Below are 16,851 nucleotides of genomic sequence, written 5' to 3'. Positions count from 1 at the left end.
CACAAAATGACCGAATTTCCATCGAATAAACTTTCCATTAATTTTCATCAAAAAGTTAAATGAATTTAAGAATAAATCCTGTAATTTATTTTTGTATAAAATATCAACTTTTTGAGGATATACTTTTAAAGCTCATCTGCTGAGCTTCATTTTATATACACATTTCATTCCTCATTCATCTCAGTTCATTCAAAAAGATTTATCATGCTGTGTACCCTCTCCAAGGTAAATGATTCGTCTACCGGTCCTGAGACTGAGATGCGAATACAGTACAGTCAGTCCCTCTCTCTCTCTGTACTAGGTAGGAACTTGCTTGTAATTCCATCATTATGGGAATTTGGTTCTGGAAGCTACAAACCACAAACCACTCAACTTATTCTTGCCTCTCAAACCTCCTAACCAACCCCCTATTCATCCCCAAATATCCAAATATCCAAATCTCCAATACTTGTTTGTCTATGGCTTCAAAATAAATGTATCTGCAGTAAATTTATAATACTTTAAAAATTCCATTTGACCCATCTGCGAACTCTCCCCAAGAAAAAAAAAAGATTACTCTGGCTAATCCCTCCGTTTCCCATCCATCATTGTTTGCGTAGTCCTAAACTTTTATTCTTGACAACTTCCTCTGTTCGAATGTGTTTGCGCCTTTGCGCCAACATCATTAAGCCTTACGTTCGAGAACGAGATCGACTCAACTGTACAACGAATTATCAGATTGCCATCAAATGAACGCCCGGTTGAAGATTACAAAGAGATATTGAGAGTGTAGCGCGTGGGGTCAAGAAGGGCGTATATGGTGGTGCTGGACAACGAATCGCAAACATGGACCTTCGTTCAATCATCAATACGGAAAATGGCGAAGGGGGACGATCCAAACAAAATACGCCTACACCGGTAACTCCAATTCAGACGGGTCCCCCATTAGGACAAATCTATAGGAATTATAGTCATTCGTCGCAGGTCTCGCCAGGTCCAGGCAAACATGGCTCACAATCACAAGAGTACGGTTCACAAAATGGTGGGCCTTATGCATCGCCAACTACCTATCAAGCAGCTCATCTAAATCGTCCGCCTCCTCCTACTCCCATTCAAGCCCCTCCTCCGAATGACCTTCGTTCTCCAACGGGTTCATATTCGGTTCCCTCGCCATATCGGCATACCCCTAGTTCATCAATTAGTGTTCCCGGTGCTCAATACCCATTCCCGCAAAGTCTCCAAAATCCGCAAAGTCCTGCTCAACGTCATCATTATCCCCCGACCTTTCAACAACCTCAAAGAGAAACTTACTCACAATCCAACCCACCTCCTCATCAACAACAATATAATTCACAGATTCAAGCATCGCCCGTTCCACAAACACCACCAATTGGAATTCCAGGGGCGACCCATCCCTATCTTCAACATCAAAGATCACAATCTTCACTTTCGAATTCTACACCCACGTCAGCGCACAGTCAGCAGCAGCAATATCAAAACCAATTCACTCAGGATAGTCCCATCTCCACAAATCAATTACCACCAAATCAATTTCCATTTCAGCATCAGCGACAACAATCTCAACAATCTCACCCAGGCACCCCTCTAGGTCCTCCTCTACAACCACAGCGTCAATCATCTGGCGGATTCGCACAACCTACAAGTCCCTATCAACAACGGGGAGTGCTCGCAAGCTCTTTCACCGGTACTCATTTCAATCAAATATCCCCTGCCCCCGCGAACGCTTCGATCCCACCTCGATTGCCGACCACTCCACGAAGCGCTTACGACTCTCAAAGAACGTCAACAAGCTCCACGCAACAGCGATCTATGAACGACAGAGAAAGGACTATCAGCGTCAGTCCCAAAACGCGTCTACCCAGCCAAACAAAAGGAAGTTCGATGGTTCAACAGCAACCGGAAGAATATAATCATTCAACAAAACGCAAACTGGAGGACCAGGAAATGTCTTTTGAAGCACCACAACGAGTTGAGCAGTACGATGTTAAGCCAGAAATCAACGGCGATCATCAAGTCAATTCTGCGACTGCTCCGTCCCCTCAGCAACCACCCAGAAAGAGAACTCGATACACCGAGCCACCGATATGGGCCCGAAGTGCCAAAGGAATAAAGGGCTTAGGACGTAAGATCAACGGGAGACAAGAGACTCCTCAACCTTCGGCGCAAGCCCCGCCAATTACATTAATAAAGCAAGAGAGTAATGGGATGCGCCAAGCATCACCAGCGATTCCTCGACCTGCAGGGAATGATGTTGATTGGGATGGCCCTCTCGGCCCATGGGAGCCGAGCATATCTGGCACTCAGCCGCGTGCCGAGATGACAAAGCTGGTGGCAGATTTCCTATATATGAACGTCGTTAGTCGTGAGGACACACGAGAGTTGGCCAGTCGAGGCGTGGAGGTAGAAATTGAAGCGAAGCTGGGGCAGCTTGTCAGTAAGGAGACGAACCAGCGACTGAATTTGCCAATCCGTTCGGAAACAGTACTTATGGATAACCAGTTCATTGCTTTCAAAAGCACAATGACGGAGGTATGTTATATACATTCCTTGGTATCGTCTTGCTGACATCTGTAATAGTTCCAACATAAGAAGCTAAACGACTTTTTGAATGAACGTGTTAAGGACTGTTTTCCGAATAATCCTAGTCAGCCGAAACGACGAGTCAAGATCGATTACTTACACCGACGGGAGACGGATAAATTTTATGAACTGCCTTCATCAATGCATGGCACTTTACCTCCGGCTCTTCGGGCCTTGCTCAATCCTCGTTACACTGTCAAAGTTCGTGTCACTCACGATCAGAAGACGGGCGAAACTTTGGCAAAGATCATCAAAGCTAGAGTGGCTGACATGGATATCTTTTTTCCTAGTTTAAGTCTTGATTGCCGAATTAGTATAAACTTCGAAATGAAGTTTGATGGTGAAGTAGAAGAACTAGTCTCTTCAACTGACGGAGCTCAAAGGCCTGATCGTAACAAGGACCGTTTGAGTTATAAACAATCGCATTATCAAGTAGACCTCACTCAAGTCACTCAAAGCTTGGTATCGAATGTGAGTTTTCTTCTGGTCCCTTGTTAAAATCCTCACTAACATCAGCAGAATGTAACTCGAACTGAAAAAGAACATGAGCTTGAAGTCGAACTCTCAGCAGCAGCTGTCATAGATCAAGGTCTCAAAGCTAGAAATGGCGAGCCAAATGATTACTTTAAGTTGGTGGAAGGTCTTATCGACAATGTTCGTTTATTGGCAAGAACTGCTACACTCAACGCCTAGAAAATGTCATTTCGTTCAACTGCATGAAAACCCCAATTTACTCGCAAGGCTTTAATTTTTAAATCAAGGCGTTTTAGGATAGGGAAAATCGGATGGTGGTACATCATAACATATGTGAAAAGATGGCAATAAAATTTAGGTGGTCATCTTTTATTCTCGGTTGAAAAAAGGAGGTTCCAAATCTGATTGTTGCACATCCTCGCTGCATTTCTTTGCATCAGTTGCTGCACATGAAGAAAACATTAATACGTGGTTCACAACAAACGCGCCCCTCAAGTTTTCATGCAGGTGGTCTCTAAAGGAGGTTAGCATCCTATATTACTATTATCACGATGATTTTGGGATGAATGGTTGGAAGATGAACTATAATGATGGGATGCATGGATGAGTAGTACGAGTACAAGGAGAGGAAAAGAAGGGGGAGGCCTTTTATGCTAGCATTTTTTCGCTAGTCAGATACCTATTGTTATAAAAGCTACATGTAATAATGTATGTACTTATCAGGGGTGTTTTTCGTGTATAGATAGTTCTTCTATTCAGATATTTTGTTCTATGTAGGTAACCACTAGGTTGGTATGTGAAGTTTGAAAACCGTTGGGGCTTCAGATATCAAGCAATACACTAAGCAAATGAAAGATTGAGTCTAATCACGGTCTTTTCAGTCATTACTGGAGGGCCTGGGTAGTAGCCTATGTCTATCTTGATCAGTGTGATCAAAATTTGAAATACGCTGGTAGTTGTATTCTGCCGGTGTGTCGCTTATTTAGGGTTAGATTCTTCAATCAGCGGTGAGCTCAATTAGCATCCTAATTAGGTAAGCAATACTATTCCGTTCATGGATTATCTTTCAACATCAATCCAGCGAATTCACGTTATTGAAGTCAATATGAGGATGTGTTTCCTGCAGACTTATACTTGAAATACCATCGAATCTTTTGTTTATCTCCAAGTCAGCTATTCTGATAGAGATAAATACAGCTTTAGGTTTTCGAATAGTCTACTTTGTAGGTTAATGTTACCAGCATTCACGCGTGGTCATCATCGTCTTCGATTGACACAGTTCATTAGTGTTTACAGATCTGCCCTGATCAACTTCTTCCTATTCTGAACATCAAAAGTCAAGCAGTCTTTGTCTTTTTACTCGAATATGGAATATTTAACCGTGGACATAAGCTCATTAAGTATCAGATCTCAGATCATGGGAGTTTCCAGCCCTTCCATCATCGAATTTTCTCTCCCTCATCTGTATCCTCTCGTCCATTTATATATACGGAAGTAGTTGTATCTTTCCGATAATAGATCTCTCGAGATATATCGAATTCTGGGGTACTATATATGGCTCCAGTGTGCCTTTATCGCCAAATGATGACATACACTTTACAAAACATTGTCACGCAACAACAATGTCAACGGCCACGAAATATTCATTTCATTTTACCTAGGACTATTCAATAATTTGAATGGCTTCTTCCGCCAAGCGGATACTTTCTAGCGGGTGTGGAGTTTCCCGCTCATATCTTTCATACGTCCGTTGTCACGAATGTCTTTGTTTGCATCCGGAGTCTAGACCAATATTACAGGGCCGATTAATTTCGCAACTGCCTTTGTTCTGGATCTGAATAGCTACTCAAGTATATGGAGTAGAGAGGTCTTATAGAAAATTACATTGAAGTAATTTCTATCATGCTCAATTGGTCTTCAAGTGCATGTCAGCAATTGCTGTAACAATTGGGTAGTGGAGATGGGCGATAAAGGATAATTACTAGGTACTTACCGCGTAATAGATGTTTTCTATTTGACGATACATATAGAAGTCCTCCAAACATAAATATGTCTCAATTGTCCAGGTAGGAAAAGTTTGTTTCTATATCACAAACAAAATGATTGTCTCCAAATCTTTTCATCCGCCATACAACACTAGGCGTTAGTTGTTTAGCACCAGCTTGTACATTGAACAACAACTACTCTATTTCAAAATACTATTAATAGATAATTTGAATCCTTGTTCTCTCGTACTAGCTTATGCATTGAATGCCAGTAACCATGTCTGATGTATGCACACTCTATGAATCCTTCAACTCCGAAGCCTCAACCTACGAGCGTCATCTTGGAGGTAGCACCCGTCGCATAATTGCATACATAATATCTCTCCTCGGAGACCTACCCGAAAACCCCATCTTCCTAGACAATGCCTGTGGTCCGGGCTTCGCAACCGAAGCACTCCTAAAAGCATATCCAACCTGCCACGTCCACGCCGCCGATATAGCCCCCAGCATGATCGCCCTAGTCAACAACAACGTAATCCTAAACAACTGGGGCGACAGAGTCGAAATCGACATCATGGACGGAACCAAACTCACCTACCCCACCAACAAATTCGACGTCTCCATGACCAACTTCGGCATCTCCCTCTTCTCAGACCCTATAGCCGGCGCCAAAGAAATAAACCGCACTCTGAAACCCGGCGGTAAAGCCGCCATAACCTGCTGGAAAGACCCCCCTTTCTACTCTCTCCTCCACGAAATCCACAAAATACTAAATCCCCATTCTCCTGCCCTCAAATCCACATCTGCACAAGTAGAAAAATGGTCCCAGAAGGATACAATGCGGAATATACTTCTCGCAGCGGGATTTTCAGGGGAAAATATTCGCATTGTGGAAAAGGAGGTGATGTGGTGGAATAGGGGGATTGAGGAGGCGGCGAGGGGATTGGCGGATCATTTTTTTTGTGTGCTAGGGAGGGAAATGGGGGGGTGTGATAGGGGGAGGTTGGGGGAGGTTACGGAGAGGTTGGTGAGGGAGAGGGAGCTGCAGAGGGGAGGGGAGTTTGTGGTTGTTTGTTTGTTGTCTATTAGGTGAATGGTGTATTGGGCAGTGCTTGGAGAATATTTGGAGCGTCTTTGATCAATTATTTGATAGTAGTAACAATATATTTATAATTAATCAACAAATAATCCATACTTATTTCTAAAAACTTAAACTATATACAATAGAAGAATATATATTTCAAAACATTATATTCATCATCATATCATATCACATTCAACCCTGACCCTAACCCCAATAAATAATATTATATACATACACACAATACAAGATAACCCATCCCACCCTACCTATACCTATACCTATACTCCACAACATATAAGATTACAAACCAATACAGCAGACGACCCAGATGGAAGATCTCAATGCCTCAGCGGAAATCAAACATGATGAAACCAAGGTTCCTGTATATTTCGCCCTTCATGCTCTCGTCTTTTCCCATATACAAATCTCCCAACTATAAATCACAGTTATTAACTTCTACCATATATACAAGATTACATCTAGTGCTGCCCTGTGCGGGTGAACTCTCATAAAAGATCATTCTTCTAATCTGTTAAAAGGAATGACCTCACACAGGGAATAGTGGGAAGCTGATAGGGCAGAACTGAGGTAATATTGGTCTAGTAGGTTCATCTCTCTTCTAAGTTCTACGGAAGTGCGAAGCTCTCTTACAGAGAGCTTCTCAATCTAGTCCTAATAGGACTAGTGCCCTGTGCACGTGCTACGCAGGAACCATTCACTTTAACATAATCTTATATTTTTATTAGCCCATCAACCCTACTAGGTAATTATTATATCTTTTTTTTATTTTATTTTTTTATTATATGAATCCAGTGCCCGGTAAGCTCTTATATATTTCGATTCTAAATCTTATATTTCAAATCATCAATCTCTAAACAACAGACAGATGAAAGACCAACAATAATAACAATACATTCCCCATAAAAATATAATCTTACAACAACAAAACCTATTACTCCCCAATTTCCCTATTCATCTATCCACCCATCCAAGCCTTTAAAATAACCTCAAACTATCTACTTTATTAAAAGATTGGGTGGAAGAGGCCTCTATATTGACTATATTACTACGTGTGTAGGCATATTAAGATCTCCTCTTGGTATCCTCGGAGGGGACCAATATGCCTGCTTATGGTTCGTCTAATCTAGCCTGTTTAGGTAACCGTATTACTAATCACGACACGTGATTAGTACCGGTAACTTCTATTCCTTTTAACATACTTCTTCTATACCACAAAAAGTGAGGTCATTCTACTCTCATACCATTTAGAATCTATAGTATAGATTCCACTTCTCCATTACAGACAGATTTTATCACTCTACTATATTAGATTCTAACTTTTTATAAATTGCACCACCCTTTCACACTTCCACTCCCTCACCTCTCCACTATTCCATTTTTCCACCATAGATTGATTCTATCCTTCCCGTACTATAGATTCTAAATGGTATAAGAGTAAATTAATTAATTCCGGTTTTGATGATATGAAAAGTAATTTGCCGTAAATTTATATATCTACAATCTTTCACCTTCTTTCCATTTATATATAATTTTGATTTACAAATTTTGGACGTTATACTACACTACACAAAAAAATAATAATCTTACAGAGAGTATTTTTCAACCAAACCAACTAAAATTTATCATTCCATCCCCTTAAAACCCAAAATGCCATTCCCCACCTGACCTTTCTTACCCCTCTTCTTCTTCTTACGTTTCTTACGACCTCCATCTTCCTCATCACTACTATCTGCCTTTACATCACTATCATCGCTATCTTTTTCTAATGTTCTTTTTCCACTTCCCCCTATGACATCATCATCATGATCTTCAATATCTTCTTGTTCTTCCTCTTCTTCCTCTTCTTCATCCTCGACTTTTTCCTGCCAGACTTTAACTGTTTCTCCACCTCCAGAAATTAATCTTCCCCCAATATCAAATCCCACCGCAACCACCGCTTCAATATCATCATGTTTTAAATCCTCCACTACACCCTTCATCCCTCCCACCCTCACAACCCTTACACTCCCATCACCACACCCAACCACGACACATTTCCCCCCATACGAACCCTCCAACTCCTCTGGCACCGCAACCATAGAATCCAAACTCTCCCCCCCAGCCTTCCCACCCCCATCCACAATAATTCTCTCAGACTGATCATCCCACACCCCCTTCTCCCAAAGCGTAACCACCCCATTCCCATTCCCCACACAAACCTTCTCCCTCCCATACTTTCCCCTCGCCGGCAACCCCCCCACAAAAACACTACTCAACAACTCCTCCTCCTGATCCTCACTCTTAACCAAAACCCCCCTCCTCAAATCCGTCACCGCTAATGTCGTTCCCCCCGTCGTAACCCACTGTTTACTAAACCCGCTCGTGCTCATTTCCGTAGGAGGAAGCGGCGATAAACTCGATATGTAATCATCATGCGGATAATGCGTTTGCGCCGGTTTACCAGATTTGAAAGATGACACGTCGCGGAGATCATAGAGATGTAAAGCGCAGGAATCGGTGGCGAGGAGGAGAGTTTGGGGTGATAGTGCATGGAGAAGGGTTGGGGGATCCAGTGCATCGGTGTTGGAATTCGGAATGCGGATTTTGGAGATTACTTGGCCGGTAGCAGAAGCAGCTGCTTTGAGGAGGGAATCTGTGCCTGCGGAGTAGAGAACTGGTGTTTTGAAGTCAGTAATTAATGGAAAAAAAAAACCCCCCCCAAAAAAACTCATTGATTAAAACTAAACAGAAAAGAACAAACCTCCCCCATCTCCACTAAACCCCAAAGTCCTACAACTACCCTTATGTCTCCTAGTCCTCCACTCCGTTTCAATTGTACTCGTACCCGTACTCAGCACACTCCCATTCCCATCCGCATCACCATGCTCATCCAGCTCCTGTTCCTCAACCGGTAAACGAAAAGCATGCACATGACCGCCCGAAAGACCAACTGCAAGAATGGGTTCTGTAGGGTGGAGAGTTTGAGTGAAGAGTTCGGAGCTGAGAGGGAGGGTGCAGAGGTTTTCGAACATGGTGGTTTTGATGGATGGATGGATGCTTTTTTGTAATGGATGGTTGGAGGGTTATGTTATGGGAATAATGACATAATTATTTTTCTATAACTGAAGGGAATTGTGCGGTTCAATTGGTTCAATTCATTTAATTGAGAAAATGAATAGATGGAGAAATTTAGAAAATTATATATTTTTGGGGGGGGAATTTGAGGAGAAATTTATTTTGACGAGGCTGGGGATGAAAGGCTATATTTTTTGGGAACGGGCTCACCGGTAATGCCTTGCATATTTGACGGCTTTTTTATAATCTTACCAAAACTTCGACTTCAAATAAATAGTCCTTTATTAATCACTCATCACTCCATCACTCTATTAAACCCTAATCAACAGCACCATCATTAATTTGATTTGATCTTACTCGATCAAGCCAATAATAAACAATAAGCCTCCACCATTAACCAATCACTCACCAATCACCCATAAAACCAAACCACCAATCAAACAATCAAATCAATATAAGTCAATAAAGAATACATCAATAAATTACATCTGTCTAAAAAACTATATCCTCGCCCAATGCAATCAATGCAATCAATACATACATACAATGCAGCCATAGCAACATCTCTATCACAAACAGGTCAGTCACCTGTATTCCCTATAGCTAACCCAAACTCCCATGCAATCCAGATTCATATTCTCATCCAACTCCAACTCCAACTCACAAACCACCATCAAATCTTCTAGCCAGTGGACTTCCTACCTTTGGAGCCCATTGTAAACTTTTTCTCCTAGCAGCCATTAATCTCATCATAACACTTTGTTGTTCCTTATCTTTTCTCAAGAAACTCAATCCATCTCCCGAATTTCCACTTTCACTATTCTCACCCTCACCCCCCTCAAAATTTACAAACTTTTTGTTTCCACCTGGAGCCGTCATTTGTACCAATTTATCTTTCTTAAAGAAATAAGGTGTTTGAGCACCTGGTGTTTCAGCACCCCATAATCCCTCTTCCGCATATGCACTAATGGTTTCCGGAGCAGGTGTAGCTGGAACAGGACTTAACATCCAATTATCTTCACCCAATTCATCCACATCTCCTTCTTCGTTAGGAATAGGTGATCTTTGCCATTGTACTGATTCTCTTCTCTTGGATTTGAGTGTAAGTGGAGTTGTATCAGGATAGGTTAAGGTTGAATATGCAGATTTCGCAGGAACAGTTGAAGGAACAAGAGTACCATTGAAATTAGCAAGTGCACGAGGTTCCATACTCTTACGACGACGTGCACCACCTCGTGGAACCATGGATGTATCGACTGCATAAGCAGCTTCATCAAGCCATTGGTTTTCGCGTTCACAGCTATTGGCATATTAGCAAATTATCTTAAAACATATCTTTCGCAGAAGCTCACTCTAAAACCCATCCAACACCAACACAAGAAACAACTCCTCCAGTTTGCCTAGCTTTCTCGAGAGTTCTTTTTCCACCATCTTTGAAGACAATATGGGTAATTCCAATTTTGCTTCCATCATCACTGTTTGGATTCCACGACCAAGTCTTAACACATTTCGCTCCCATTTGTGTAAGCAATTCAGTGAATAGACCACTAGCATCAGCACCCTCAGTGGTGTGTACATCAACAAAGACTACAGCTCCCCTCAAAAGTGCTGCACTTAGATCAGGATGTGGTGTACGAGCTGGCGTTGCGTTTGTAAACCATGTAACAGTTTCTGACTTAGTGGGAGTAGTAAATTCTTGGCTGCCTGCACTCTCAGTGAATTTCTGACTCTTTTTTGATTTTGGTGTACTTTTTGAGGGTGAGTATGGAGTGACAGTATTATTGTGAGATAACGGGCTAGATGGTCGTGCGAATGAAAGCTTGGAGATACTAGCGCTTTTCTTTGCTTGCAATGGACGCATTGGAGTTTCATGAGCATCTTTAAGCGGCACTTTTGCGACGGTATGGAATGTCCTTTCGGTCAAGACACGTTTAGGGGTTGTGAAGACTGGCGCGGCTAGTGATTGAGGTGTAGAGGCTAATAGTGCGGGATCAATCGGCACTTCATTCTCATCTCCATATTCCTGACTAGGCTCTGAGGGAGTGGGCTCTGGCACAAGCACAGGTTCTTGGAAGTTGTTACCCATGATGGTTGCTTCATATTCTCCCTCTTCATCATTTCCGTCTTGGCTCTCTTCGTCATTCTCCTCTTGGCTTTCTTCATTTTCCTCGTCATTAGCTTCTTCAAAAGCTTCAGGGTCCAACATCGATAACTCATCCGCTTCTTCTGCAAGGTCGATATCTTCCTCAAGTAATTCCATATCGTTGAACTCTGGCTCACTGTTCTCGGCCTCAACCTCGTCAAAAGGAGTAGATTCGTTTTCTGCCATGTTGAGCTCGTCTCGAATTTTCATTTCATCCTCGAAATAACTACTTTTAGCTGGTGAAGCAACAGCAGGAGATGCCGCAGTCTTGCCCATATCGACAGACAATTCCTTTTCCGCTGGTTTTCGTGTGGGTGAAAGAGGCTCATCAAGGTCGTCATCGCATTCACTAGACTCCTCAGAGCTCGCGGCCATCCAATCACTCAACTGTTTCGCCAAAGGAGTGAAACCAATCTTCTCCTGGTTGAATTTGCGTGAATATCGAGCAGATGATTGAACCGTTGCCATCTTGGGAGTTCTGTTGATACTATCAAACTTGGCAAGTGTCGATGGAGAAGATACAAAATTGTTGGTAGAGATCGGGAAATCGGCAAGCGGAGTGGGTGAATGTTCTTTAGCCACAGAAGCGAGCTCATCTTCTGAGTCTGAATCATCATCAATTGAAATTTTCTCTTCCCTGAGTTGGAATGAACCACCGATAGTACTATTTGTAGGAGGTGAACATGGTGGAGTGGTACTTTGAGCTTCGATTGTATCGACTATTTCATCTGTGTTGTCGACAGTCATAGGATCATCGAATTTTTCTTGGATATCATCTGCAACGGATTTTACAGGCTCATCTATTTGAGGAGGAAGTCCAACAGCTGATGAGAGAGCCGGGTCAGCAGAACGAGGTAAGATGGATGAAAGTCGACCAGAAAATTCCAGGACGGGAGTCGCTAAAGATTTTGCCTCCTTTGGCAATGGACTACCATTCGAGACATAGTTCTTCAAGGTACTTGACGGAATCGGGGGAAACATAGGGCCAGGACGAATTGCGCTCTTCATTAAAGTTCTTGGAGTTTCAAATCTCGAGATCTTAAAAGTGCTGACTTTTGGAGTTGCGGCGAATATTGAAGCACTTTGATTATTTCTAGTTGGTGAGCCTGCTTCATCAACTTTGGTGGGTGATTGTGGTCTCCTAGCCGGTGATTGAAGAAGGGAAGCTTTGAGTGGAGATGCTGTTGTTGAAGGTTCTGGTGCAAATAAATTAGGCTTAAAAGGTGATCGCATACTGTGTCCGAATTCGAATCTTTGCGCATTTAATTTCAACGTCTCTTTGAAAGGCGATGATTGTGGTGGGCGTCGAGCAGGGCTTGTCATTGATGCATTGAAAATCTGGGTAGGTTCCATTGAAGGCTTGTCAGCAAAAGATGTAGCGATATCCAGTTTCTTCTCTGCAGTTTGTGGGGGCCGACGAGCTGGACTCATCATAATAGACGCTTGGAAATCTAATTTGCCACCTTCGATAGGCTTTTGTGTTGCAAGAGATGTTGAAAAATCAATCTTTTTCGCAGTATCGAAAATACTTCCAGGCGGTTTGACAGGACTTTTCATCAATGATTTCATTGGAGTCTTCACTGTTGTTGATAATTCATCCTCAGACGATTGTCCCTTGTTCGCATTAACTTGTGTCGCTTTCTTCGGGCTTAACGGTAATGGTTTCTCTACCTTCTCGTCCTGGCCAGGCTTGGCTCTAGCACGAGTTGCACGAGTTGAAGCGGTTGCAGATGATGCAGGCTTTCGAACCGGTTTCGCTCGTAGTCCAGTAGCTGTTCCTGCTGCCTTGGGCTTTGCTCTGGTTGGTGGTAAAATATTCTCCTTATCTGGTTCCTCAAACTTGACCCTCTTCTTTGGTCCCATTGCGCGTGAAATTGTAGCAGAAGGAGCTCGGGTGCGGGTGACTTTCTTTACAGGTTCCTCCGTCACGGTTGATTCTGATTCCGCTTGAGGCTCAACCTCATCCTTCTTCGCTCGTCCTCTCAAGGATCTTGCGGCTTGAGGTGCTGGCGCTTCAATTGTAGCTTTCTTTGGTCGACCTCGAGTGACTTTCGCAGGAGCCATGGTTTCCTCTACCTCCGTCTCTAATTGTGCAGCTTTTCTCGGTCGTCCTCGAGTGGTTTTTGGTTCTGGCTTGGTCTCTTCTGCCAATTCTTCAGTTTGCTCCTCCTCATCATCATCTGCTCTGGTCTTTCTCTTCGTACTAGTCGTACCACGGCTAATGTTTGCTGATTTCGATGCGGTAGGTGCGATTCTAGCAGTTTTAATAACAGTGTCTTTCGTTGACTTTGCGGCTGCTCGCGCGCGGGTAACACGTTTGGGGGGTGATTGATCCATTGCTGTAAAATAAATTGATTTTTGAATGTTAGTAAAATTTGGATTCGACCGCAAAGAGTTACATTGGGTGTGATATGAATGTTTGTCGTGGATATTGTTGATTTTGAGAAGCTATATTTTACATTCATGCAAGGGCAAATATTGATAAACAAAGCTTTTCACCGCCCAAGGTTGCCAGATCAACGAGCATATTGCCATCACGTGATATAAGCATTTTCGTAGCAACAACGTCATTTTGCCTAACATAGGTCATTTCATGGCCTGTCACATTATACTAGGTAATAAGTCTTAGTTTACCGATTGAACGTTCAAATTGACAATATCATCTAAACTCACGGAACCTAATCTTACATCAATCAACAAAAGACCACCGACCCCTCATGTTCTTAAACATCCCACTATCCGACGAACTTTCTGTAGCTGGAGAAACTAGGTATTATTGAACATTCTAACATCTAGTCTGAAATAATCCGACAGTTCCTCAAGACTAATATCAATCCTCAAAGAAATAAAATGCGAAATATAATTACACCCCGGTCTCCCATCATTAGAACATCGATATATATACAAAATTCCCACATCTTTTCCAATTTTTTATAATCCAATCCCAAAATACAATTTTCACCCTTATGCAAACAAAATACATGCAGCAGCAGTTAAAGCGACGACAATGCTCATGAATTTGCTTCCTTGCAAGGAGACACCAGAAGACGCGATGTACGCGGGATCGTATTCAACAGCACTAGTATTCAAAGTACCATTCCAACAGTATTTGTTGAAACAAGCGGTGCATACATCGGGTACGGCGGTATTGGTCTTGTGAAATGAGCGGGAAATGATAGCGCAGCCAACGCATGTTGGCCAATCTGGATCAATGGTACCATTAGCCATTGTGGCGACCTCGTAACCGTTTCTAATGATAAGGTTGCGTTCCTCGTTGGTATACGACGGGTCAAAGGTCGATACATTGGAATGGTAGATATAGGGGGCATTAGGAATATAGACGATCAAAGGTGTCGGTCCTGTAGAATTTGAAGGATCACAACCAAAGAAACTGGGACGTTTGTTAAGGCCAAGATTGACGAATGTATTTTGACCAGGAACTGAAGGGAAAGCCGTTCCGTTTGCAATAGTTTCATTTTGAGAGCGTTCCCAGGTTGCAACGAGAGAAGTTCCGTTGGGCCAAAAGAAATCCGTGTCTGCGGATGAGTCGACCGCGAAGATTACATCCACTTCACGGATAGGTTGAATGAGTGGGTAAAGAGGAATATTCTGGCCATCTTCACCACCATCGACCAAATCTAGTTGTGTAGTTTGGGCATTTCGATTGGTTGCATTGTTGTATCCGTAAAAAGGGTTAGGTTGATATTGCGCGATATCATTGTTGGTGAATCCTACTTTGTCGAGAATGGCGGTGAAGGCTTGAGTAACGAAGCTTGGAAGTGAAGTCGAGTTGGCTTGAAGCAAGAATTGATTGAAAAGAGTGGATGAAGTACCCATCACGTAGCCGACCTGATCAAAACCACGAACGCATTGCTGACCGTCCGGAATGGCTCCGGCGGTGAAGTTCGAACCGATATATCGCAGCGGTGCAAATGCATATGTCGTAGGGTCCCATGAACCCAGCTCAAATGGATTAAATTCGTAGACGGTGGAGTTGAGTGCGATAATCTCAGTGTATGGCGCACGGCCATCGGCGACGAGAAAAGGCATTGGGATATTAGCCTTTGCGAAGTTGTCCTCTAGCGCGATTGACGAAAAGGTGTAGGCCGGCCCACCATCCGTAGCATTGACAAGTTGGAAAGATAATGCACGGCCCCAATAATCGGTGACGGAAGTGTTGAAGTTGAGCGGAGCATTCGCCTTTCCTTTAACTTGAGATTCAATGGTACTATAGTAATCAGCAGTGCTCAAGATTTGAATGCCATCATCGTTAGGTCCTTCGAAGATCGAGTTATCAAAATTCCACACATCGGAACCATCTCGTAAAGCTTCGACGGTGCTAAAGTTGTTGGTATAAATCGAACCAACCAACCACCCACCGCCAGAAAGACCAGCAAGATAGGTGGAAGCTTGTAGGAGACCACCAATTTGTCCAGTGTTGGTAGAATTTGTGGTTCGATCATCGGCCGCAGCAAGAAATCCAGCACCATTTAACATTGCACGATAACCCCCTCCGGAAATTGCTATACCAATATTTGGTAATGTGGATGCATTGTTTGAGACACTGTTGATATATTCAGCCGCATTGAATCCTGTAATGTTCATCCTTTCGAGGAAAGTTATCATGGGTTGAATGGTATTATTTCTCCGTAGTCGAAGCCATGATGTTTCATTGGCGGATAATTCATTGGCGGTTCTAATTGTTGGTCTCGTATCGGGACAGTCTACCGCTCCTGGTGTATAGCTTCCTGTTGGCGAATCTGGTAATGCACGCTTCAAAGCTACCATCGGTGCCGCCAATACTTCAGCAGCGACAGTTTCCGGAGATGCATCTCTAGGTAAAACCAATTGACGAGCTATAAATGGGTTAACCAAAGTTGAACTCGGAACTCTCTTTGGAGTAATACATACCATCACATATTGAAGTTAATGCAACGGAAGCGAGTATAGCTCCAAAACCTTTCATATTGTCTTGCTACCTGTAGGCAGGTAGATAGAATATTCAAGAACAAATAAAAAGCAACGCAAGATGAAGTTGAAAATATCTCGAAATAGAAAGAAGAAAGAGAAAGAAGATTTATAAAAAAGATAAATATAATAAAAAAAGATATTAAAAAATAGAAGTCAAATGTTTTCTCCTTCCTCCGTGCTTGTCGGAAGATGATGTTTGGGATTATAAAGAAACTAAAATGGTAACTGATGAGCCATATCCCAACGAGGCTTGGTCCTTTTATATGTCCAAATGACGCAGGCCCACACTTCTCTGGTGTTAAAGTGTTAAGCTTTTAGTACCTTGCTAGTAAATTTGCACGGGAGATCTACAGGGAGTCAGGAACGATAAGTTGTACGGAGTAGGTAACTCTGTAGGTATGCAAAATTCCCACCGAGTCGGTAACTTCCGTTTTTTGATTTGTTGGATGTGATTGGAGAGGTAAGCCAGTTGTATTGTTGTTGTAGTTGGTTAAATTATTATTAGAAGACACCGGGTAAGATCTTAGGAAGGAACAGGA

General features: G+C 42.7%; 6 protein-coding genes across 6 annotated transcripts; 2 read left to right on the top strand and 4 right to left on the bottom strand.

The window, feature by feature from the left end:
• Positions 1-1,081: 1,081 nt before the first annotated feature.
• Positions 1,082-1,618, bottom strand: SS1G_04535 (hypothetical protein; the record flags this gene model as incomplete). Its single annotated transcript, XM_001594677.1, has 3 exons — positions 1,082-1,165; positions 1,295-1,435; positions 1,520-1,618. 3 exons carry the CDS (start codon positions 1,616-1,618, stop codon positions 1,082-1,084), a joined length of 324 nt encoding a protein of 107 aa, XP_001594727.1.
• A 326-nt stretch (positions 1,619-1,944) lies between these two features.
• On the top strand, positions 1,945-3,273 carry SS1G_04534 (hypothetical protein; the record flags this gene model as incomplete). The annotated part of the gene is made up of 3 exons (XM_001594676.1): positions 1,945-2,529; positions 2,578-3,051; positions 3,100-3,273. 3 exons carry the CDS (start codon positions 1,945-1,947, stop codon positions 3,271-3,273), a joined length of 1,233 nt encoding a protein of 410 aa, XP_001594726.1.
• Positions 3,274-5,316: 2,043 nt separating this feature from the next.
• SS1G_04533 (hypothetical protein) lies at positions 5,317-6,132 on the top strand (the record flags this gene model as incomplete). The annotated part of the gene is made up of 1 exon (XM_001594675.1): positions 5,317-6,132. One exon carries the CDS (start codon positions 5,317-5,319, stop codon positions 6,130-6,132), a length of 816 nt encoding a protein of 271 aa, XP_001594725.1.
• Positions 6,133-7,766: 1,634 nt separating this feature from the next.
• On the bottom strand, positions 7,767-9,155 carry SS1G_04532 (hypothetical protein; the record flags this gene model as incomplete). Its single annotated transcript, XM_001594674.1, has 2 exons — positions 7,767-8,797; positions 8,885-9,155. The coding sequence occupies 2 exons, from the start codon at positions 9,153-9,155 to the stop codon at positions 7,767-7,769; spliced, it is 1,302 nt and encodes a 433-aa protein (XP_001594724.1).
• Positions 9,156-9,509: 354 nt separating this feature from the next.
• On the bottom strand, positions 9,510-13,931 carry SS1G_04531 (hypothetical protein; the record flags this gene model as incomplete). Its single annotated transcript, XM_001594673.1, has 5 exons — positions 9,510-9,516; positions 9,744-9,764; positions 9,863-10,498; positions 10,551-13,680; positions 13,841-13,931. The coding sequence occupies 5 exons, from the start codon at positions 13,929-13,931 to the stop codon at positions 9,510-9,512; spliced, it is 3,885 nt and encodes a 1,294-aa protein (XP_001594723.1).
• A 374-nt stretch (positions 13,932-14,305) lies between these two features.
• SS1G_04530 (hypothetical protein) lies at positions 14,306-16,307 on the bottom strand (the record flags this gene model as incomplete). Its single annotated transcript, XM_001594672.1, has 2 exons — positions 14,306-16,197; positions 16,253-16,307. The coding sequence occupies 2 exons, from the start codon at positions 16,305-16,307 to the stop codon at positions 14,306-14,308; spliced, it is 1,947 nt and encodes a 648-aa protein (XP_001594722.1).
• Positions 16,308-16,851: the final 544 nt, after the last annotated feature.

The sequence above is a fragment of the Sclerotinia sclerotiorum genome, genomic scaffold (genome assembly GCF_000146945.2).
Source record: "Sclerotinia sclerotiorum 1980 UF-70 scaffold_5 genomic scaffold, whole genome shotgun sequence".
NCBI classification, from domain to species: domain Eukaryota; kingdom Fungi; phylum Ascomycota; class Leotiomycetes; order Helotiales; family Sclerotiniaceae; genus Sclerotinia; species Sclerotinia sclerotiorum.
Note: the sequence above shows the minus strand (reverse complement) of the source record. Positions and strands in the feature narration are given on the sequence as shown.